Source organism: Passer domesticus, chromosome 2, assembly GCF_036417665.1.
Source record: "Passer domesticus isolate bPasDom1 chromosome 2, bPasDom1.hap1, whole genome shotgun sequence".
Taxonomy (NCBI): domain Eukaryota; kingdom Metazoa; phylum Chordata; class Aves; order Passeriformes; family Passeridae; genus Passer; species Passer domesticus.
The window spans coordinates 77819931-77845654 of NC_087475.1; the positions used below are offsets into that span (position 1 = coordinate 77819931).

Genomic DNA, 25724 nt, shown 5'->3' on the forward strand with positions numbered 1-25724 from the left:
TACTCTTTTGCTGTCATTCTACGTCTTCAAAGTTGGCTTGGGAAATTTCCAGGAACTTGCAAGCTTTGCCAGAGATCAGCAAGGACTGGAAGAACTTGGCAACATTTAGACTCCAGAGACAGCTTTAACAAAGGAAAATAATTATTAATTCACCCTATCTTGTTAACATTCATGGTGAATAGGGTACAGAAAACAGAATTCAGCTGCAGTAGTGGTGAATATTTCTACATCCAAAGGTCAGAGTTGTAAGAATTCGGATGAACTGTGGGTCTCCTATTTGTCCCTTCTTTTCACAATTGGACTTTTGATTGCAGAGCACCTCTGCTTCACTGAATGTTAGAAATGAAACAGCATTAAAAATTTATTTATATTTTAAAGGATAGCAGGGTAAGTTTGGTAGGATTAGCTAAATTTTTAAATAGATAACATACATAGATGATGTAAACAGGAAAGGAAATTTTAATTTGAATAATTGATTAATTAGTTTATATTTTGAATGAAATCATAACAAAAGTTAACTTTTTATACATATATCCTTGTCTATATATGTGAAAAAAAAAGCAAAAGTAATTGATCTTGAATGGAAATTTAGATAGGGAAAAAGCAAAAAAATGCATGCTTTGGCATTTCCAAATGAGAACTGCCACAAAATTCAGTTAAACTAGCTTTTTTCTTTTAGTTTCATTTTCAACTAAGTTCAATGAAAAAATATGTTCTTTGAATTCTATCTCAAAACTTTGGATCTTGATAGCTACCCACCTCTATATCTTGGGGTCCATACTGAGCGACTGTATTCCCCTCATATAATCTATGTACATTATAGGAAAAGAAACTACATGAATTTGGTAACTTTTGTCCTAGGTAACCTGACTGATCTGGAAGGACAGGACCCAAAATACACTTCCAATGTCACAGATTATTAGGAAAACTCAGATACATTTTTTTCTTGAAGAAAAGTGACAGATAACATTTCAAATTACTATAATCTGTCTTAAGCAGACAAAAAAATAATTTTTAGAAAACATTTTCAATTGCAGGGAAATTATACTGACAAAACAATTACTGCCCAGCTTATGTGTGTCCTGAATAAAAGAGTCCGTGCAGTGTTTCACAATCAGAGAAAGCTGTGTAGTTAAGTGACATCTCAGGGAATTCAACACCTGCTTGTAGCTCAGTAACTCTGCTGACCTGTGAGATCCCACAGGAAGTTTGTGAATGTCTGTATTCATCATCAAAGGAATTGCAGTTATCGCCTTCATTGTACTGGCCCTGACTTGTGATGCTAAGGTATGATTTGTAGAAATGCTAAGCAAACAGAATCAGTTTATCTCAGGGAGTTATTCTCTAACACTGTGCATCAAAACACCTTAATGTCTGAATAAATAAAATATCAATCAATAAATAAAATAATCAATAAATTAAAACCTGCTATTTCAGGGTAGAGTTTGGACAAGAGGAAACAAAGTTTTTTGAAAGTAAGAGCATCTTAAATGATGTGAACATTCTCCATGCCATTAAAACAAAGTAATGTCCAAGAACAAAAAAAGAATTTGTAAACAGGTTTTGAAGACTGGGTCAAAAATTACACAGACTAAAGAAATTAATTTTAAAAAATATAGAGATAACATTGCAATTTTTGAGTGATTTAAGTGTTGTTTTAATATAAATTTAAATAAATACATACTGAGTTTTGGTTTTGGCTAAAAATAATTCTTAGCAGCACAAGCCTCAGAGCACATGTAAATAAAGGTCCAGTGCAGCTGGCAAGGGCCTTTGGTAATGTGATTAGGTAGTGGTACACTCAAAACTTTATATATCTGTAAATCTTTTGAGGCTAAATTCCCTTTACATTTGTCCAGGAGAATAGTATCTTCCTCAGAGACTAATTTTTACTTCCTTTCCCTCCCTTGAATGCTAGTGTGCATTGCAAATGCTGTGCAGACAAGTGACAGCAATAGAAGGAGAAGTTAAACTGTGCTGTTTGAATTAGGCCTTTTAGGTTAAATCTCTCCTTCCATGAGCAAGAGTCAGGAAAGTTTGCTTATGAGGCTGCTGACACCAATTAATCTCTGGAGAATTGAAGAAATGGATATCAAAAAACCATAAAACATCCCAGGTTGGAAGAGATGTTAAAATATAATTTTCTCCAGCGTTATATGGACAATGGAGCCTACTTGAGATAACCAAGCATTTTGTTCGTTTGTATCTTGAAAACTTTCAGTGATTACTGAGGAGTATGAAACCTTCCTGCCTCTTGCCTTCTCCATGTGGTTCCTTGTGAAGAGAGTCCCTGTCCTCTTTGTAGTCACCCTTTGAGGTATGCTGAAAGTCTATATTTATTGATTGCATTCCACTGGGAAAATGCAGAAAAATGGTTGGATGGAGAAAGAAAGGAGATGGCATAAGTTCTCCACAGACAAAATTTCTACAGGAATAGTGAGGTTGTCTGGAAGGCCTGAATATAGGACTGTCCTCCTTTGGGGGTGAATTTGTGCATTTTCCCCATAGTTGCAGGCTATGTTTAATAGACTGACAGCACTTTTACAGTATGTGGAACAAATACACTTTTTTTTTTCTTATTATCACCAGTAGGTAACAGAATTTACCCAAGGAACATCAGTAAAGAAGACTGCGACATAGATTTCATACTACATAGTAAGGAAATCATGCTATTCTAGTTTGGAGGATTTCTGGATATTCATTCCTCATCCCATGTTATATGTTTTCTTCATGTCTGTGTTGTTGGCGGGGTGGGCTGTGACCAGATCCATGTAATGAGTCCAAATGTTGCAAAGAGGCAGACTGAGTGTTATTGTGGTAGGGATGTCTAAGGATGGTACTGCTTCTGCATTTCTTCAAGTTATAGAAATACAGGAGCTGTGATTCAAATAACTCTAAAGAAAATTTGGCCAGAATTCTGAAGAATCCACAAGTCAAATAAGGGTAAAAGGCAAAAGACAAAATGCAGAATTGATGATTGCCACCTATGACAAAACACAAAAAGTCCTTATGTTCCCTTTGTAATTGAAGAATGACTCTATGAAAAAAGATGAAGGGTATGTGGGAAAAAATAACCAACCATATGTTCCCCCAGGCCTCTTGCATCACTAGTAATTTACATAAAATATGAGCAGAGACAGATCTAGCAAATGGGTAAGGTGACTGCAACATACTGTTACCACCTGTAAGTGTGCACCATCAATAAACTGCACACTGAGGCTCACAGGTGTGTCATCACAGGCCTGAATAATGGATGACTGTGGCCTACAAGTCTGTGTGGAAAAATAAGCAACAGGTGATGGTTGCAGAGGAATAAAATGGTAGGCTTGTGAGTGAAAAAATAACCAGATTTGATTTAGCCATAGTATCTTGCAGTTTCAAGTCACATAATTTAATGTGAATATACTTTGTCGCTTTCCCTAAATGTTGGGACAGTACTTTGTAGCTTTATAGATGTTTAGAAAAAAAAAAAATTATTTTGGGGTTTTATTGAATTAAATTAAATATTTTCTGTCAGTTGTCACAGACACAATTCAAGAAACTGGACAAAAGAAGTCTCTCCACATGGATAAAAATGATGAAGAGAGTATATCATGTGAAACTTAAAATATTGTTTTGCCTTAATCACTGCCATTTCTTCTTATTGCTTATGCAGAATCACAAAAAGCATTCAATCAGGAAAACCACTAGTGTCAGAGAGCTGTTTCTGTTGTTTCTCACCAAAATACATCGATTCTCAGGATTGCAGTGGCTAATATTCTGAAAGTTAAAAAATATAAAATTCTAAAACAGGTACCTGTATGTAGGAGTAGGATTTCCACGTGCTTGACAATTCAGAGACACTTTCTTTTCTTCAGAATCAGTTGGAAAAATCATATCATCTGGCTCTTGTACAAACACCGGCCCATAATCAACATTTTCTGTCAAAAAAAGAAGTGCTACTGTTTAGGAAAGCTGAAAAAATGCAAATGTGTTATAGATTTTATAATGTCACATTAAAGTATGCATAATTATATTTGTTTTCCAAAGGTTTGTGTTGCATTACTTTAGATGCTGCATTAAAAAGCAATTATTAAAAAGAAAAAATACAAAGAAGAAAAATATAAGTAAAGAATAAAATATATAGTATGATTCAAGTGTTTATTATGCCTAAGAATGGATTTCTCATCAGATATATTTTGGCCTCAGGTCTAGTGAGAAGCTCAAGAGACTAAAGAGGAAATAACTCTGCTTATAGAGAGCAAGGTAAACAAAAAATTTGCTACTGCTTGGAGCAGCTTATGTCACAGTAAAGTAATACACAGTTTTCCTCTTTACGTCAAGGAGTTGCTAAGAAAAATCACTCGGAAAATTAATGACAACAAATGGTGTCTGTTATTAAATAATATATAGCTAAATCTGACATTTCATTTTCCTACACTGTCTTGTCCAATTTTGGCATGTACCTTTATCTTGATAAGAATTTACATTTCTGAACTAAAAAAACCTGTACAGACCCACAGAACATGTCTGCAATTCCAGTTCATTCATATTATGAAGTGAAAAGTGTTAGCCTTCAGAAAAGTAAAAGGTCACAGGCAGAGTATTCCTGTCATGTTGGTCTGAATGAATAAATTTTTCACTGTGCACCAGAAGCCTGTGGAATTTTAATAATTTTAGGCTTACTCCAGACTCTTGGATGGTGTAATTGCATGGTGCTCTTCATCTTTAAAGCACAAGCCTAATGATTTTTGTGCAGAGAGATGGTGGCACTGCCCTGTTACTTGCAATGAGACTTATGGGAGCAGTGTTTTCCCTTTTGGTTTTAGGGTTCATACATTCATGGCATAGATGTGCTCCAGTTCTTACTGAGAACATCACAACACATTAAGCAGTTTATAACATCCTGCTCTATTTGTCCTACCAATAGCAGCTTGAAGTAAAAAAGGTACACCTGAAGACTTTGGGTTTGGTCACTCACCTGAAAATTATTTACTACAATGTTTTACCAACTCCACACAGCTTCAACCACATGTTATGGCTGCACCGTTTTGGGAACTGCAATCTTTTTCATACTAATAATAACCTTTAATATATTATCTGAGGCTGACTGTCTCAGAAAATCTGAGTAGACAGGAAAAGGTATGTGAGGCTACACGTCTTGGTACATAAAAGAAAGACTTGGAGTCTGGAAAAGGTTGAGAATTGTGGGAGACATAGGCCATAGCACGTTAGTTTTGAAATGCAAATTTCCATGTCTTTAAATTCTTCCATTTAGGGTTTCTCAATTCTCTTATCCTAGAGTAAAAAGATGACATAAGACCCCTTTATGCTTTTCAAGCTTTCTTTTTAGTACACTTCAGTTTTGTCCTTTTACAGTACTATTCAAATGCAGATTTTGAAAATACCTATATTTTCAGGTGTGTATGCTTCTGCTGGAATAGATTAAAATAATCAGCTTGTTGATTTGTAAAGTCAGCAAATAAGAGCGGAAGCAATTAGTAGTGTCTCTTTCCCATAATTTTCCAGCTTATTAGCCCTACTTGTAGGACTGTGGGACTGTGTAAAGGAGTATGGATTGCTGTTTTGCATATTTATATTAATGTGTAGGTACATTGCTTTGCTTGGGTTTATCGGCAAAAATATCTGCATTATTAAAGAAAACAAGAATAAACAACCCACAAACAAATCAATCACGATAAGTGATTTCTGATATGTACTATTATGGAAGACAAAATAACTCCAGTAATAAATTCTGAGGAGTACATCTTAAAATGCCACAGGGGAAATGGATTCAGCCAGCAAAACTTATTTTAAGAAAGGAAAATATTGGTACACAGTGTATGGATTTTTATAATTTGATCACCTACTTCTTGCATTGCACAAAAGGAAATACTAATGAATATAGGTGTAAATAAACAGAACTGACATTGAGCTAGAGTTTAGCAAAACCAAAAATTAATTAAGGATAACAAATCTAAATCATGCTTTAGATTTAAGGGTAATTTCATGCAGATTAGTAGGCATATGGATAGGGTGAATATTAATGAAGATTAATGATTTTATCTTCTCCCTAGGAGGGACTCTGGAGACAAAATATGATAACACAGTCTAGGACTGCTGGAGAGAAAAGAAAAAGATGCAAGGCTAGGTGGAGGACCAGACCATGGCACACTCTTGTCCTCTCCCTAAGCCACTCAGAGATTTCTGCAGCTTTTGACTCAGCCATCGAACTTAGGACAAAGAAACACCTCCAGCCCCAGCCTGCAGCACACCATGGTCGCACAGACAGCTGGAGACTCACCTCAAGCCACCAAAAAGAGAACAACCCAACCCCTCTGAGTGACATTGAAATAAAACTCTGATTCATGAACCATTGGATGGCTCTTCTGTTTGGTGTGGCATTTTTGGAGAAATATCCCTGGCCTTATTCTTATTTCCCTCATTTTCTTATTGTGTTTATGTATATATCTTTGTACATATGGATATATAAGCTCATGCATGTTTTCTGATGCCTTCAGGGATCCAAAGGTATCAGGTTTTTTTCACCCATATTTTAGCTAACTGTGGCCCATGCTTTTTAACAGAATTGTCTTTCATGAATGTGCATGGCAGGATTTGAGCTCCACACCTTATTTTTTTCTTTCTAACTTATCAAGAACATAAAATTAAATGAATATTCAACATAAATACTAGCATGCATATTTTAATTTGCTATTATAATTTCTCAAGGCAAATATTTCTGTTCCTCATTTCACTAAATAAGATACAGAAAACTAGTTCCTTTAAGTGCTGTCTTGTTAAGAACAGTGTTTACCACAGAGTCTTGGGAATACAGGTGTGCACTGCAACAGCTAGTTTGTGGTCTTGTTACAACTTTTAAGAGAGGCAAGAATATGGAAAACCTTCAAAACATAAGAAAAATCCCTCTTTTAAATTCTTGAATATTCTTCAGAGCAGTGCTTTGATATTCTTTGTGTGCCAGTGTTCTTATAGCACTTCTGCACTTAAAAATGTCTGCAACTTGTGACTTCTTAGTACCAACTATGTAAATCCTCATGGGAATGTAACCTGGAATCAGTATCCTTCAACTCATACGTAGCCAAAGCATGGTTTCTCTCTCTCTTATCTACAGACATTCTTTCATACTTCCATTTTTTCCCTTAGTTACTGGTGCAGAAAAAAAAAATCAAATGTTCTTTAGTTCTTGCTGAATAATGCAGATATCATAACAAAAAACTTCAGATGAGAATAAAGTTTCCTGTACTTTAAATTCTGTAGCAACTGAAATAGTGTAGTTCCTCAACAGTTGCTTTCTTGCCACCATTGTTGATAAAAATCCAAGCCAATAAATACACTGAGAAAATGAATTAATTCCTGGGACCTTGGGAACACAGAGGTGGGCAGGAAAGAAATATGACCCTCTTCAAACTCCTGCAATGGAGCTGCACTGGCACTATACCTTTAAGTGTCTGATAATTCTAAGTGCTGTATATCTGAAAAGGAACAGTAATGATGATATTATAAATGTTTTCTTAAAATGTTTTCTTAAATAAGAACCCTCCAAGATACATGACCGGCCTAATCAGTCAGGGACCCATCTTCTCAGTCTGAGCTACTGGTGGGGAGAAACGGCAGACGCGTTATGTGAGGGGATATGCTCAGGCAGCCTTTCTATATGGGAGGTATTCCTTCAGGTCTTCTCCCCTGCTTCTGCTCACGCCACTTTAGCTGTACTTTTTACAGGACCAGGAAGAATGTGTTCCTATTGCTCTATTTTCCACCCCCATTTTCAAAGATTTCTTAAGCCCATGTGGAGATGGAGGAATTTTCTAAAGAAAAGCTACACAAGGAATGTAAAATGATAGAACTTCTAAAGCAGCCTAAAATGAGGGATCATTAACAGACTTTCCATCCTAAAATCATCTGCAGACAGGGCCTATCAAAAAAAAAAACCTACTTGACACAATTCAGAACAACCTACATCCTTATGAGTTAGGTATTAATGTGTTCAGGATATACTAATAAGGTTGAAGAAATTGTTGTTGATAAGACTATACATGTTGCTGAAATCTGTATATAAGAAGAGGTAATTAAAATTAAGCAAAGCATTTCATTTCAGGTTGGTCCTACAAATCAAAAGATTCTTTTTGGTATAGGTGGATCACACTATGTTGCTACTCATTATCAACCTTGGTTTTGAATTTCTCTTTTTCCATTCTTGGTTTTCAGCTTATGCTTGTTGTATGAACTTCAGGTGATGACTCTAATGGATCATCTGATTACCTTTGTTATCATGGAATCAGCTTAACCTCTTCAGTATATTCAGAAATATTTCAGATGTATATTCGTGCTGATTTAAATGGAAACCTATTGTTTTCCCCAAATAAAAGCTAGAAGCTATATTGGTTTTTTGTTTAAACACTGAAAAACTGTATTAACTTCAGTGACAATATTTATTTTACATGTAGGTCCTATGATATAATCTTCCACCTTTACACTTAAGAAATAAAAAAATACTATTCATTTTAATATCACTATCATATGTCAAAATATTACATATTTCAAAATTTCAATATAACAAAAAAGAAGTCCACAAATTCATCAAGGCGAAATATGTTCCAGTGATTAAATCTCTGTGCAAAATATTTATAAATTTACAAAAGTGGCTGAAATTTACAATAATTATTTTGCATATCTAGAATCAGAGACATTTATATATATATATATATATATATATACACACACACACATATACACAAGTATATTTGCAAGATATGCATTTCTAAAAAAACCCATTTTAATTTTGAAACTGTTTTTCAGTCAACTTAAAAGCTGAGAAACTTTGACTCCTTTTGAGGTAAACTGAGGTTGATACACATGCCTCAAGGTATATATATTGATTCTAGTGTGCTGTATGGTGGAGCATTGTACAGTACACATATTATTAAGCTTATACTGCAAAGAAGATTAAATTATTTTCTCATATTTTCAGATTTACCTTTTCTGAAACATGTTTATTTGCTTATGAACCAAGATGATACAAGATTTTACTGTTTTTTCAAATTGCTTTCTCTGTTCTGAAACAAATAAATTTGCTCAAAGTTTAGCTTATAATATCTAAACTGCATGCCATATGAATCAATGTTGTCAAATACTTTTAGCAATGGAAAAAAAATTAGTAGTTTATGTCTATAATTCAGACTGGTAAGTGCTGAATCTAGCAGATGGTGGGGAAAGAGGAATTCTCATTTTACAAAAATTAGGTTTGTATCTTGCATATCTTGGGGTTCATTGATTTAAACACTTTCAGTTGTGACAGGCTCTGCTCTTCATTTTCTTGCAAAATGTGTCAAATCAAAGATGAAAGAACAAAGACAGTCCTTATTCAAGGTTAAGTTCAATTATCGTTACTACAGCAATTCCAAAAGTTTTTGGAACAGTAAGAAAATAAAAGAGCTTGCAGTTTTATGATTCTTCAAGAGTATTTAATGAATAATTCATAGTTTTTATTCACATTTTTTAGTCATGACTTTACCCATTCATACACAGTTTGGAGAGAAGGATCGCATTGCCTTAGCTCCATGTTTACACTAAATAATTCCAGATAGTTTAAAGTCAGCAGTGAGTTAGAGCACAGCTCTTTTAATTTGAGATATCAGGAAACACATGTTGAATTGAAAGTGCAAATGAAATAGAATCAAGTCAGTATAAAAGGACCTTTATTACAAGCCATGTCAGGTGTTTGAACATGTCTGCTGGGAAATCATTTGAGAAGTCACTTGAGAGCTGGTATAATTCAGCAGCTAATAAAAATATTCTTGGGTGCTTTTTATGGCAAACTTCACTCCTGAATTTATGCCATATATTAGATGTTTGAATTATGCAAATTCTACATTATAATAATCTAAAACATGTTTTCTCTCTTCCTAAAAATGTCCTCTCACTTGAAGCAGTGGTGTCTCATTACTACAGGATGCTGCAACATTTCCTCATTTAGGAAGCCTTGGCTGATAAACATGACCACTTAACTCTATCATCACATAACAATTATAGGATGATAACTAGAATATCCTTACTTCAAGGCTTGTAAAAATGGAAAAAAAAAGAAAAAAAAAAAAAAAAAAACAAAACAAAAAAACCCAGAAACAAAATAATACCTTGAGGCCAAATCAAAATCAACAAGTTTAGAAATACAAGTAAGTGTAATGGAATAGTCACTTATTTTGAGTTTCTAAAGATCACAGATATTTATTCAGGCATCAAGTTATTAACAGAACTGAGAGGTTTAGAAAATGTTACATTCAGCTGCCATGACAGATATGTTCAAGTCCTCTTAGGTGATGCAGATTATCCTACTTGGTCACACGCTCATCTTATCTAAATACTGGCTCATACTGTCCCATAGCTTGTGCTATGCAGGCACTTCAGTTAATCAAGGTCTTTTAAAATATTATCAGGTGACTCGGATTTACCTATTTCTACAAGTGTCTACACAGCTGGATATACCAAGATCTGTAAGTGAAGTAAGTCTCCTAAGGCTATTTTGTGTAGTCTTTAGAAGAATGGTGTTCCTCTCTTCTTGGTCAAATACTCTATTCATTAGGCCTTCTGAGGTATGGCCCTTTTACAATTTTGTCTACAGTCAGTGGTTTTTCACTTGCTCCTGAAAAACTGATGAATCTCAACTGCTGAGCTGCAATGTGGCCCCAGTTTTTTGAGGAGAGTCATGATTGCTGACCTAAATCATAGATAATATCTATGGTACAATGATCATCCTTGAGCTAGGATCTCACCATGCTTTCTGGAGATGTCCAGGACTTCTAGTTCTAGCTTGTACTATATTATTCAAATAGTCTGTATTTTTTTGCTTTCTCCTTCAGTCTTTAGACATTCATGCTGTAAAAGATCAGGATAATAGACTATAGTTCTAATAATGGACATTAATCTTAACCTGCTCTTAAAAGGTTGTCAGGGAGGAGTTATCAGTGTCTGGTGAATGGGGAAAAACTGAGGTCACTCTAATCACTGCTTAAAAGAGTATCACAGTGGAAGGAAAAATGTAGAAACATGCCCCTATCCCACAAATGGTATCGAACAGAATTTATCTGCTGACAGCATCAAACTATTTCTTTTCTAGAGCAAATGCTTTCTTTTCTAGATCTAGCTCATTTCTTTTCTAGATCAATTTATATCTAGATTCTTTCTTTTCTAGATCAAACATATTTAGGCTTCTATGTAAGCCTAAAAACCACATGCATACACCATCAATTTTCAATAAATGCAAGACATTTTCTGGGGAAAAAAAATACTTTGCTGAGTCAAAAAGTAACCTGTTATCACACTCATGATATTGTATGAATTTCATTGAACTGCACACTATTAATCACAATTCTTTCCTATTTTACATCCTTAGATGTAAAGGAGGAATATACTTATAATATGCTTATATATCCTCTAATTTCTCCCTCCCTCCCTCCCTCCCTCCCCAGCTTCCTTCCTTCCTTCCTTCCTTCCTTCCTTCCTTCCTTCCTTCCTTCCTTCCTTCCTTCCTTCCTTCCTTCCTTCCTTCCTTCCTTCCTTCCTTCCTTCCTTCCTTCCTTCCTTCCTTCCTTCCTTCCTTCCTTCCTTCCTTCCTTCCTTCCTTCCTTCCTTCCTTCCTTCCTTCCTTCCTTCCTTCCTTCCTTCCTTCCTTCCTTCCTTCCTTCCTTCCTTCCTTCCTTCCTTCCTTCCTTCCTTCCTTCCTTCCTTCCTTCCTTCCTTCCTTCCTTCCTTCCTTCCTTCCTTCCTTCCTTCCTTCCTTCCTTCCTTCCTTCCTTCCTTCCTTCCTTCCTTCCTTCCTTCCTTCCTTCCTTCCTTCCTTCCTTCCTTCCTTCCTTCCCTCTTTTGACTGCAGTTCAGGTAATTATTGTAACTACAGAACTGGTATTGGAAATGTGGCTTTTTAAAATGTAACCAAGCATGGGAAAATAAGTATTGCTCCTATGAATTATTGCATTTAGAGGTGAATGACACCATGTCACACCAGAAACTCTATCCAAGCATGCACATAAGTACATACATGACACCTGAGATAATTTAGAGAAAAAGTAGTTTTATAAGATTTGTGCTTCATATTTAATTTATATTACTAGCATTCATGATTAAATAAAAAATACAAAGAGAAAAAAAGGGGCTTAGATTTTCCTACTAGATGCAATTGTGCTGTAATGGAATTTCAAATCACTGGTTTGCTATTTTCATGTAGAAACACCTGGATAAAACCATTCTGCATAAGAATCTTTAAGAAAGGATATTTTATCTGGTGATTTTAAGGCTGTTCTAAAGAACCTAAAGGAAAGCAACTCATTTCCACCTTGTTGAATTCAATAAAATTCAAAATTATGTCTGAGATATACTGAAGTAAGATGACAAAAATACACTGACTTTGAAAAATGTTTCCAAGTATTAGAGGGAGGAAGCTACACTTACCATCATGTTTGAAGGTCTCTGAGAAGTGGTAGAGGTTTGTTGGGGAGTGATAATGTTGTGTGGCTCCTCTCCAGCCTGGGGAAGATACACTTCCTAATGAAGGACTGCTTAATCGTGGTCTATTCTTTGAATTAAATGAGGCTAAAGATGAACCACCGGATTTGATTCTTAGGATAGCAGCATACGATGTGGGGAGACCAGGAACAGCTTCTGAATAATCTGGAAAAATCAAAACAAACCCAACAAGACATGAGCACTGAATAGAGACTAAGTTTGTCACTTTGCAAAAGAATATTTAGTTAAGCAGTAGAAAAGCATAAAAGTTTTATTTATAAAAGGAGTGACAGAAACATACCAGGCTTGATGAGAGTCTCAGCTTCTGAAAAGAATTGTGTAGCAGCATGGAGCTCTAAGAAAATTTCTCTGCAGCTTCACCACAACATAGAAATCAGGTATTCACTAAATTTCTTACTTATGGAAACATGAGTTTTCAATTTTTAAAATTCTATTTGTGTGACCTTATATTTCTATCTCATAGTGGAAAAGTGTCTGCCAGGCCACCATCTTTCCTTCACAGCCTTCCTTTGTATGTGCAGTGCAAAAAGGCTGACTGAAACTAAATGTGCCTCTCAATTCTCAATTGCAAATCAAGCAGGCTAGCTAAACAGGCCAAGAGTACTTGTATACATAAATGTCTTTCCCAAAATCATACATATGGTAAAGTCACCTCTTCTGCTGTCTCTTCAAGTTCCCTTTTTTGCCTTTTCTGACTCTATTTAAAGTTTCAGTTTAAAGTTTACAAATAAGAGTAGTTCCCAAGTTTTCGGTCGCTTTATACTGTCAAATATAAAGAAAAATTACATTGCAATAGATTAAAAACTATAACTCAGGACCCGCAGAAACCAAGCAAACACAAGTATTGAAATCACTTGTCCTGAAAATACAACAATATTAGGGAGGTTAGAAGAACATTCAAAAATATATTCAGAGATGGGCAAAGGGATCCAGACTGCATATCCAGTGCCTATGAAGGAACAGATATTTTGGAGGACAATTGGAAGTGCCAAGAAGAAAATAAGATCACTGTTCTGTCATCTCTGCTGGTGATAAATATTTTAAAAACAGACATCCTTTTCACATTGGCATAGTATGTGACATTTGTCATTTTTAGGCTGTGACTCTCCTCTTTGTTTATGTATGTAACAAACAGAGTAAATAAGATTCAACAACACAAATAGTTTTGACAACTTCTTTTTCTGAAATATTTTGTTTAGGCAATTTTGTGAAATGAAGTTGTTCTGTGCTGCCTCATCAAGTTAAGAAGACTGCAATTCTTCTTCCACTTACAAAGAAAAAATAATTCTATTATTCTTTGTTATCTGGCAGAGTGGGGAGCACTACTTCTGTAGCAGTAGTTTCAGGGTCTGAAAGAACAAAATAATCTACAAGATCTCAGATGGTATGAATGCAAAGTACCATGGGAAAAAAGAGAAGGAAAGGATCCAAAAGTCACTCGACATGGTGCAAAGGTCCTGCAGTAATGATAGTGTTATGTAATCTGTTTTCTGACCTTCTTGCTTTGTTTGGCTGGGATTAGCAATCAATGTGAAATTTCACCCTGACTCCAGTTGCTCTGTCATGCTCATGGGGATGCTGTATCTGAGTGAAGTTTCTCTTGTAAAACATAACTGGAAATGGTTAATAAATTATGCATAAGGAAATATTTCTTGTTTTGTTTACTGAAAGTCTGTAGCCTGTGATTGTTACTGACAACTGTAGCAGAAAACACACCTGAAAAAAAAGCCTACTTCCTAATTTGAGCATTCACCTTCAGAGATTTAGACTTCTGAACTGCCTAGTTACAGTGCCTTAATTAGAATATATTTTTATTGGAGTACTATTTACAGTAAAATTATTCCTTTAATTTGGTTTGGATTAGACTTCTGAGATTTGGGAGAATAAATTTATATATTCCATTATTTAAGTACATAGTAGTTAAACTGCTGGAGAATAGATATTACTCTCTAATGTGCTTTTTACTTTACCAGTCTACCCTAAAAATCCTTGAGAAATTTCATCAAAACTACTATGGGTAGTTCTTAAAATGCTGCTGTACTTGGGCTTCACTATGAAATTATGTTTTCCCTAGTCTCATTCTGAGAAATAAGTATTTGGGTTGAAACACCCAAAAGTTCCTTCAGCTGCAAGAAGAGACAGATAAGGAAGATATAGGCCCAAATGGTAAGGAAATAAAGCAACTAAAAACCAGCCACAATAAAATCAGTGATTTAGGTTAGCCTTCATATTTCTTTGAACTAGAACTATCAGATTTATAGTAATTTTAACAGTGGTATGACACTTTTAAGATAGACTATTTATTTTTATTTTTCTTAATGGATTTCCAACAGCAAACTGATATAATTTTGGTAATTTTTAAATGAATCTGTGTTAATTCAATAAATTATTCATGCATCTCTTATTATTTCCAGCACATGCTGCTTTTCAGTCAGATTGATCAGAATCAAGATGGCAAGGAAAACAACACTAACATAGATAATAGAGAGCCTGTCTTCCACTGATTACAGAGGGGTCTTTTTCTGCTCTTAGAAAAAAACAAAAAATATCAGTTCCAAGATAATGTGAAATAATTTTATTCCTGTAATTTGAAACATCTTTGTCAGGTTAAATTCAACTTTATTTCATCTGTGTTGTTGTGGGACAACAAAGCTTTCTGAAGGAAAGGGGATCACAAGACAGCAAATGTTTACACAGGTTCCTTGGGTACAGTCCATAGGTGCAAATATAAACCATAAATACTACCCTGTTATATTTTTAGTTTGTTTTTAAAGGCACAGCATAGCTCAATAAAGCCGAAACAATGGTACACCGTAATTTGACCAAAATGCATTCTCTCTTTAAACAGAGAAAAATGGCAAGGAAAATTCATTTAATCAACCCCAAAATTTCTTTGAAAACTGTCTTTGTAATATTTGAACTTTATAGAGAGTAAAGGATTTTGACTTCTGGTGTGATGTTTTGTTTTCCTCTATTCCTTTTTTTTCTGTAAGTGACTCCTGGTCAGTTACTAACTCATTGACATTTCTCAACTATCTAATTAAAATGTAGACTGTCTTATAATACTTGCAAATGTGACCTTCATTTGTGTATTTTTGCGAGCTAGCATGTTTAATCAAATGTCACTAAGAATGATAACCCATTTTTTCATTGTAACTTTTAATTACATTGTTTCAGTGGAAGTTTTCAGTCTTCTAAGCTTATGGAAATATGTGCATTCATTCTGTAAAGTGGATTGCATCCAGGTTGCTCCTCAAATTTTTAAACAGAAATATACTTTCTGCCCTGGTCTGTGCATGCACATAGGTTTTCACTTAGACTGCTCAATGACATGTAGCTTAGCAATAACTTGGGAGAGAGATGCAAAAATAGCAGAAATCTGTGGTTGATAAGGCGTCTATCCAGGTCATCTCCTATAAGAACTAGAATCAGTACTAAAACACAGCAAAATGTGAATAAATAATATTTTTTCTGATTAAATTGTAATAACTAAAACAAAAAAGAATCCAAAGCAGACCAAGAAAAACACCAAAACCAAACAAAAGCATAAACAAAAAATCTTCAACCAAAAGCCAAAAAACCAAACACACACACAAAATCCCTCAGAACTAAGGGGATACCAGTAGATTGCTCAAGAACTGGTTAGTTCATCTGATCCTCCTCTGTGTATTTCCCACCGTGGTGGTTTTGTTTATCTGAGAGAGATTTTTTTACTAAAGTTGCTACTCTATCCCACTTATCACTGAAAGCAATAGACAATGCAATACCATTGCATTTTCTATTGACATTGTCTATTGACGTTGCATTGTCAAAATCATCAAAAGCAAACAAACTATGAGATGGAAACCTTCACTGGAGACCTCATTTTAAATATTTGGATTTCGGATGTCAGCACGTAGGGTAGTAAGGCTGGGCTCACTTTACAGGCAGTAGAAAGGAAGACGAAAATGGCATGTGACATGACAGGCAGTCTCAATAAATAAATACTTCTTGCCACAGAATGTAAAGGAAAGTAAGATGAATAGCTAAGATGTCAACATTTCAATTGTTCAGATCTCAGTTGTCTTAGTCATAGACTTATAGACTCATAATGTTGGATAAGTCCTCCAAGACCACCAAGTCCAACATATGACCTATCACAGAACAACTAGACTGTTGTACTAAGTCCTGTATCTAGTTTATTTCTTGAACAACTCCAGAGACAGTGATTCCACCACCTCCTTGGGCAAAGCATGACAATGCTTAACCAGCTTTCCAGCAAAGAAATTGTGATGTCCAATCTGAACATTCTCTGATGAAGCTTGTGGTTACGTCTTTTTGTCCTGTCACTAGATGCCTGGGAAAAGTAGCTGACCTGATTTTGCTACAACCTCTTTTCAGGTAGTTGTGGAGAGTGATAAAGCATACCCAGAGCCCCCTTCTCTCTAGCTCTCTCATCATAAATTAATCAAACTTCATTTGTGTATTTTCTGCTCAAAATATTTAGTTCTTCTGCAAAGGAGTGAAAATTTAAGACATTTGAATTGTTTTCCAAAGAAGCAGTGGAGGGTGACTTAGAAGCTGGAAGTTCTCAAGGAAAATATGTTGGTGATCCTCATCAGCCCTTTTCACCACAGATATGATAGCATGTGGAAGGGAGAAAAGTTATGTATGCAAGATTGTCCTTCTTTGGGGGAAATTTTTTTTTCCAGGCCTTTGGAAAAAATAAGTAAACTTTCAATCCAAAAATTGTTCTGTTGAGCTTTTCAGTAGTCCACTATTCAAGGATGATGCATGGTAATATAACCTGAAAATCTGCAATAGCCACTCAATTTATAGAATTTGTCTTTTTCTTAGAAATCTGATCATACAAGGCTTCAAATTTAAGAAAATAGAATATTGTAGACAGACATTGGAAAAAATAATTGGGGGTATATTTTATTTTCCTTTAAAATAACAAAGAGGAAGTGATTTGAAGACTTAAAACATTGACTCAGAGATAGTAAAAAATATTTCCAGCGGCTATTAGCAATTGAATCAACATCGTTGAAATATTATACTGTTAGAGCTAATTTAAAAGTCATGAATTTTTATGAGGAATTATTTTGAATAATATGAAGATGCTTTTGTAGAGCTAGTCATTGTTTGCCTTCCTACTCAAAAAACAATCTATTTTTCATCTTACTTCCACTTCATACTCATAATTCAGCAAATAGATTACTCAATAATGCCCAATTATTCCCACTTTGCATCCAACATATGACATACACCAGACAAAACAAAATGTACTGTAATACTGAACACCTTCTGCTAGAGAATGCTTCCCACAGCAGTAGTACAAACAATAAAAGTAATAATATATTCCAATTATGGAACAGCGTTTGTCCAAAGTAAAGTGGTTTTGAACTGAGAAAATGCTTTGAGTTTATTGTCATATTTTTTTATTGAAACATTTAATATTGTCTCGTTTAAAACATGCTAATGTAATATACCGAATAAAATAAGCTAGGGTGTGTTTCTGCCACAACATAGGTTTCAAACACAGTTGTTATGTTCAGTGAGTGCTTTGCACCCGTTTTTGAAATTCACAGAAGTCATCTAATGAAAAGTGCTTTTTAGAAGTAAAAAATATAAAACATTTTAATGACTCTTCCAATGATATTATCGAAGAAAATTTTTATTCCAAAGAATAGCAACAGACCACTATTATTTAGTGTATTCTATCTAGTTCAAAATTTATTACTTCTGGTTTTTGCACACTTAAAGACCACAGATGTGTCTGACACTTTACCACCGTGTGGATTGTTTCTACCTGTTTGTCTAATAAAACGGAGTTTTAGGTGAGTTTTTCCTGAAAAATAAGACTTAAAACAAACAGTGGTGGTAGCTGAAGGCATCATTAGTCTCATTCCACCCAAGAAATGCAATGTAAGAATTAGCTTATTTTAAGTACCTTGTGATCTTTGACCTGAAAGAGGGGTGCTGTTGACTAGATGTAATTTGTTGACATGTATGAACATGTGCTCTAAGACACCTGTGTAGGTTTGGTTTGTCAATTTTAAGATATACTTCACTGTAGTACTTCTTGAGGTGCTTTCCATATGATATTTTTCAGCCCAAACATGATAATATTCTCTAGCAGGGAAGCATGGAGCATTACTAATGTGAGATTCAAAGATTAGCCTACACTGCATGCTTTTAATTGAAATCTTAACTTATTTTCCCCATGGCTGATGATCATCAGAGTGAGCTGTCAATTCTGAATGTGAAGGGAGAACCTGTGACTAAAGGTCAACTATTTCAGCACAAAACAATTAAACTAATTAAATGGAGATAAATCCTTACTTATATCTCTTCCTTCCTGCAATGATATGCATATCAGTTTTAGGGGGAAAAAATAATAGATCAATCCACAGCAAACCACAAATTTGTAACTGGCTATTTTAATATAAAATGTAAATAAAAAATAACATGACTGTTTTATTAATACCATCATCTAGCAGTCAAAATCCTAATAATCAATTAAGCAATCAATCAATCAATTAGCAAAGGTAACAATGTAATGTAAATTTTTCTTTTCTTTGCGATACACATCCTTACATATTATTCCAATTGGGTGTGTTTATGTGTCCATCAGAAACATAGTCTTTCATTCCCTTTAAAAAAAATCTATCTCCAGGTTAATAACTCTTTTTTTTTTTTTTTTGAGGCAGATAATATATTCTTCCCTACTCTTGGCTACTCTTGTAGTTCCTTCTGGTTTGCTTTAATGTTTGCTACATATTTTACAGTGCACTCTTTACCCTGGCTTGCATCTTTGAGACTTTTTTGTGGCTCAGTCTTCCCTTAGGAATCCTGTGAATGAATCACTGCATGTACTGTCAGTGTAAACAACTATTGTAGCAATTAAACAACTCTTACACACATAAAGTGAAATTCATTCCCTTGCTCTGGACAAATAGTCTTGTAAAACATTTCTTAAGTATTTTTTTTATATTATTATTTTATTATTATTTAAAGTGGCACCTAGATTTACAGATTGTTAAGGAGGTAGTGTTTTATGTCACTTCTGAACTGTGTTTAAAAATAATAAAGAAAATAAAATTTAAAAAAATCCCTACCCTGTTATGATGGACATTGTTCCACCGTCCTTCTGCATGGAGACAGCAGTGCCATGCAACTGCACATGCCAAAACATGTCTCACTTTCTTGTCTGAGATGTACCAATAGAGATGAAAGACATAAACCCTTCAAAACATCAAAAACTCCTCCAGGATTTGCAATGAAAGAGAGTGCAGTGTGCAGGCATTTCTATTCTCATAGGGTAAATCTGTAACAGGGGAACATCTGCACACTATGAACACCCACAGTCTCTTCATGTGTTTCTTAATTCTTCTTTATTCATACTGGTTGGTTTTAACCACAGGACCTGGTGCCTGCCTGTGTACGTTTCCACCTGCAAGCCTGTTCTGGTGGTGACCCTGGCCCCCTCAGTGAAGTGGTTGCAAATTCAAAGGAAAGCCATCAAAAGGATGCAGCCACTGAGGCAGACTAGCAGCTCCTTGGAGGACACAGACTTGAGCTGTTTCTACAGTCCTTTACAATGAGAAAAAGAGAGGCTGTACAGGTGACCTCAACAAAGAGTGAATTATTTCAAGATAGTAATAGGAGCACTAATGTAATTTTCAAACACAACTGTTTGTTGTTTTGTGGTTTTTACACAGAAAAAGTGGTAAGTGCAGTTTAATAATTAGCTAGCTGCTGGTTTTCTAAAGTTTGGAAATGAAGACTGTAATCTTCAAATTCAGCAATAGCTTTTAGGGATGTGAGGCTATTTGGAATAATGTTGCTTTTTCAATAACTTTTAGAAAATTGAAAGATCTATTTTAGAGGCATCAAACATGTCAATACATCATAGGTGCCATATATATTTATGGTAATTTGTAATTATTGTTCTTATATATACATATTATAAAACGCTTAACCTATTTGAGCAAACGGGACGCGGTATTACATAAATTTCCAGTGGCTAATAATAATGCTTAACAAACAAGAGGGAAATTATTATGTGTTACATGTAAAAAGTAGGCAGATTATAACTGCTTTATATATTATACGTACAATTAAAAGATCTCAGCATTACAGAGAAACCTCACAATTTTTTTCTATAGGATGTTTGAAGAAAAATGGAGGTCTGCATTCTCAAATGAAAAGCCACATTCAAAACGATATGACAATATCATAATGCAGCCCAAGGAAATGTCCTGTAAGATCATTCCATCCAGCAGTGGGCAGCCACACACCTCTTTTAAGACTAGTCAATGACTTGTTACAGCTCCAAAGAAATTATAATGAGTTCTTTGCCTAGTGTTTCATAACATCATCCTGAAGAATTACAATTAGGAATTAAAAAGAAGAAATACATTATAAGATATGTATGAAATTGAAACAAAAGCATGTTTTCTTATTACTGACAGCAACAAAAGGTCTAAAAATAAAATTAACCTGGCAAAGAAAACCTTTATAAATTTTCATGCAGAATTCTAATAAAATCTATAAGTGTATTAGAAAAAGCTGTGTGAAAAACAAAAATCTATAAGCACTGGCACTGCAGCAGATGCAATTTTACTGTTGTTGGGCCAGCACTGAAATAGCATGACAGACACACTTGGCCTCTATATGTATATCAAGTGAATAAGCAATGAAAATGCAAAATACAGCAGAAAAAAATCAGCACAGTTGAGTTTGATAGAAGACAACACAGAGGATTTTTCTAAAGCAATCAGAATTAGATTTCAAAGTAGCATTATTTAGTCAAGGACTTACAGGAGTACACATGGGAAACAGTAAGAGAAGACTTGTTTGGTCTTGAATTGTTTTGGATTTATAGCTGATTTTCATTTCAAAACTAGTTTCAAATATATAGACATGGAATATTGCTGCAATTTTTAAATAAAGAAGATTTTGAAATCAAGGTTGACTAAAATGTAGATATCTTTCAAAGAGAATTTATAATGGTTTTTTCCACTATAACCAAATTTACTGCTGTCATATAAGTAAATTTTTAAGCATTAATAACAGTGAACAGAAAGATTTATTCTAAATCATCTATTTGGTATATGGAACTTTACTGTAAACACAGTTAGTGTGTCTGTTTGAAGCCTGAGGTTATAGCTTTCATTTCGAAATCCTCTCCATAAAAAAAAGGTAGTGAATCAGTAAGCCTTGTCATTTCAAGGGAATTTGCATTCTGAGTGTTTTATGTTCCCATCTATGGTTTTGCATACCTAAATGACAATGAATGTCAATCACCATAGAGAAAAATCTCTGCTTACCTGAAATTTCTCTTACTTTGAAATAATTAAGTCTAGAGAACCATTATTCTGGGAGGTTTCAGCTACTGCAGCACAGAGTCAGACAAGACCTATCAGTCACAAGTAGGGAGGGCATATTTTGGGACACATTTCCAGGCACATGACTTCTAGAGCACATGACTTCTATCCAGTTTTGATGCAAAATAGCTTGAGGGAGAAAGGTACAATAACTTGTAATGAAGCATAAGGGAAATTCAACTGTGCAATAACGTAATAAAATCTTTCTTAGCCTAGTACCAATCTCGATTTATCTCCAAAGCAGGTCTAATTTATAGACCTAATTACTCAAGAAAATCAACTTCATGTAACTCTTTTATTTGTTTTCAGACTGGAGTCCACAAATTTCTGCCAATATAACCTCCACCATAGGGTACACACGGGTCACCATGGCACAATTCTGACACTTTGGTCTCCTAATTTTAGCAACAAAAACCTATATTTCTAGTATGTGGTTCCTACATGTGGGTAATTTAGAATTTGTGTTGTCTGCCAAACAGACAGAGATTTCTGTTTTGGGACCTTTGAACATTTACACAGCCCATAGGTAAATTTCAGAATTGCCACCATTGCCCTGTGTATTCAGATTTCAAAATATTGCAAACTCCCTTAGAAAAAGGTTTTCATTCAAAGGTCAAGCAATGTTTTAAATTACTAAGTTAGTTTGCATCAGATATACAGACAGTTGCTAGGCATACTTTTAAAATTTTATTCTTGTGTGAAAAAGGTTTACATTTTTGACAGTTACTGTTTTAATATTTGATTCTTAAACTCTATTTGAGCTGCTGGCCCTCTTGTCCTACAGGAAAATACCATAAACGCACATCTGGAAGGGTTCAAATATATTTTTTCCTCATGTCTTTTTAATTAATTTTACATCCCTTGTGTATAAATGGGTAAAACTAGGTCCTAAGGATTATCTCCCTAAGGTCTTCCATGAGGACAAACAAACAAAAAAAAGTATTATTCATTTGTTTACATTTTTGTAATTTCCTTAAGAGGGAGGAAACGTAAGCAGAGAAATTTTAGAGCATGCAACTGGCTCTCTCATTTTTCCCAAGCCTGAACCTTTTTGTTTCCTTTTTCACAATTCAACACCTTTGAGAGCCTCTCTCAAAGAGAGCAAAAGCTCTTATCCTTGCTGCTGCATGGGATCTGTGCGGGTCAGATATTTCTATGCCTGTGCTTTTTAGCTGTCAACATAGAATGCAAATTGAATTTCTGAAAGCCTTGGTAGGAGTTGGCAGGCAAAGACTGTTTTTTTCAAGTGTCATTTAGCAGCAACTGATGCCGGATTTCTTCATCCTCCATTCTTTGTCTTCTGCCAGGGAACTGCTGGGATGCAGAAAGTTAGTGGGAATAAACTTTGTGTTCTGATTCTGTGGGCAGCAGAATCAAATAAGTTCATTCATTTCTTGTGCTGTTTAACAAGATTTGCATTTATCCAACTGTTTCAATCGCCATTATTTCTTCAAAGGAAGAAGCGTGAAGGCCCTCTGAAACTGAAAATTCTTGTTCACTGTGCCCAAGCTCAGAGACTTGAAAATACAGCTTTTTTAAATAGGAGAGTTTCTTATGTTTATGCTCATTATCAGCCAGTGGAACTATATATGAAGGGAAATCTCTGCAGGATTTTAAACTTCGATATTATTTTCATTTTTTTTTATTGTCTCACATTCCCCATAGATGACTGACACCAAACAGCATTGGAACCAAGAAAAGAAAGAGAATAAATAAGTACAGGAGAGAAACTGTCAAATTTTGGGTTATGGAAGATACATAGACTTAAGAAGAAAATGAAAGTGGCTCAGTTGTGTCTCTTCCCTCTGCAATTCACAATCACTTTATTCCTGCCAACGGAATAGAGCAGAAGGGAATATTGAACACATGAAGAGAATCAGAAAATCTGATATAGCCATAGCAGAGAAGTTAAAAGAATCACAGTATATTAATGATAGTTGCAATAAAGATTAAAATCTGTCTGGTTACATTTGTATCTTTCCTAAGCCTGGCAACAACAGAAACCGGAACAGAATACACAGTCACCAGCATAGTATCTGTAGAGTTAATAAATAATTATATGGACAAGATTGCACCCAGACCATGAATACCAGTGAGCAAAATATTCTAAAAAGTATCAAAATTCTACACCAGCAGATATACTGCATGGTACTTGACAGAAACACCTGCTTTTTTGTAGAATCAGATATGGCCAGTAGGTTATTGATGAGCACCTACTAACACAGCAAAAAATAAATATCAGCTGCTGCTATTACTTTAACCTCTAAAAATACATGGTTCAGACTAAAAAAATAACACCAGCTCTCTTGTGCTTAGTAATTTAAAACATTGCTTGACCTTTGAATGAAAACCTTTTTCTAAGGGAGTTTGCAAAATTTTGAAATCTGAATACACAGGGCAATGGTGACAATTCTGAAATTTACCTATGGGCTGTGTAAATGTTCAAAGGTCCCAAAACAGAAATCTCTGTCTGTTTGGAAGACAACACAAATTTTTCCATATAGACATTGCAGAAGAAAAGAAAGGTCTCTTGCTTGTATACATTGCTATATTTGTAGTAAGATTTTCCACCAGCTTTTCTTCAAAAAATTTTTGCAAATATTTCTGCACCAGACTATTGCTACAGTTACACTGAGACAGCTGAGCTTACATCCACCCCAGTGCTACTGAGTTGATCGAGAGCACAAATGCCCAACAATGACCTTTACTGGGAACTTACTTCTACAGAGCTTACAAAACAACACTCTGTTCTTCTTACTACTTTGTTATCTCCTTTCTCCAGACCAAATCACTACTAGCAAAGCCCTGAGGCAGGAGCATTGGAACCAGATGATCTTTAAAAGTGCTTCTCAACAAAATTTGTTTTGTTATCTAGAAAGAGAAGATGGTCAAAGTTTCAAAGATTTCTGATTAGATGGGCAGATCCCAAAGAAGAATCATGCACAATACTATTGACTAACTCAGACTTCCAGAAGAACCAAGCATCAGTGCTAATTTTTCTTACCATTTTATTGTATTTATTAGTGGGTTCTAGAAAATACACTGATCCCAGACAAAAATTGAGGGCCATGATGACATGGTGGGTGTTTATGGAAAGTTGTCCAATTTTTATAGGACATATGAAGGCATCATTAATTGCTCTGAAACAACCCATTGGTATCTCTTCAAGAGTGCATGGGCTAAAGGAAAAACTTCCTCCTAAAAGGGTAGTAGAAATGTTGGTTTGGTTATTTTTTCTTTTCTTTTTTTTTTTACACCATTCAAATACAATCAGAGACTGTCTTCTACCGTTATGCTGTAGGTCTTCAATTCTCTCTGTAGTAATCCAGATTTATCAAGATTTAGCAAATTGTGTGTTTGCCAATAATACCAATGTTCATGAAGAGTAACAACCCAATAGATCACAGGACATGTTTGTTCATTTTCTCTGGACTGTTCCTGTAAGTCAGGTTTTGGATGCTTATGAACATGCTTTATAAACTTGCTGTGGCACTAAAAGGTCCAAGTTAGAAAAGATAAAATAATAAAAAAAAATAGTATGAAGTAAATAAATCTGAAAACTCTCCCTTTCAGGATATGAATTGTAGCAGGTAGGGCTGTCATCATGTAAGGAGCTGTTCATAAAAACCTGAGGTCAATTTTTCTGCAGAAAATGTTCCTAAGGATATAAGTTTCCATCTAGAGGAAAAAAAGGAGTCCTTTTGTGTCATACTGCTCAGCTTTCCACCCACAGTTCACCTGTTTATTCTGGAGTTTTAAAATAATTTTCTTTTAAGTATTACTTAGAAGTGACTTTTTTATCAAAGTGAAAAAAAAATTACATTGACA

The 25724-nt window shown here is 34.8% G+C and overlaps 1 protein-coding gene across 5 annotated transcripts in view; it reads right to left on the reverse strand.

The window, feature by feature from the left end:
• Nucleotides 1-25724, reverse strand: part of CNTN5 (contactin 5) — a 603752-nt gene that overhangs the window by 221227 nt on the left and 356801 nt on the right. For all 5 annotated transcript variants that reach the window (XM_064409453.1, XM_064409454.1, XM_064409456.1 and 2 more), the window contains 2 exons: nt 12451-12669; nt 3797-3920 (listed from right to left, as the gene is read on the reverse strand). In XM_064409453.1, coding sequence (XP_064265523.1) covers nt 3797-3920; nt 12451-12669 — 343 coding nt within the window. The remainder of the gene's footprint in view (nt 1-3796; nt 3921-12450; nt 12670-25724) is intronic.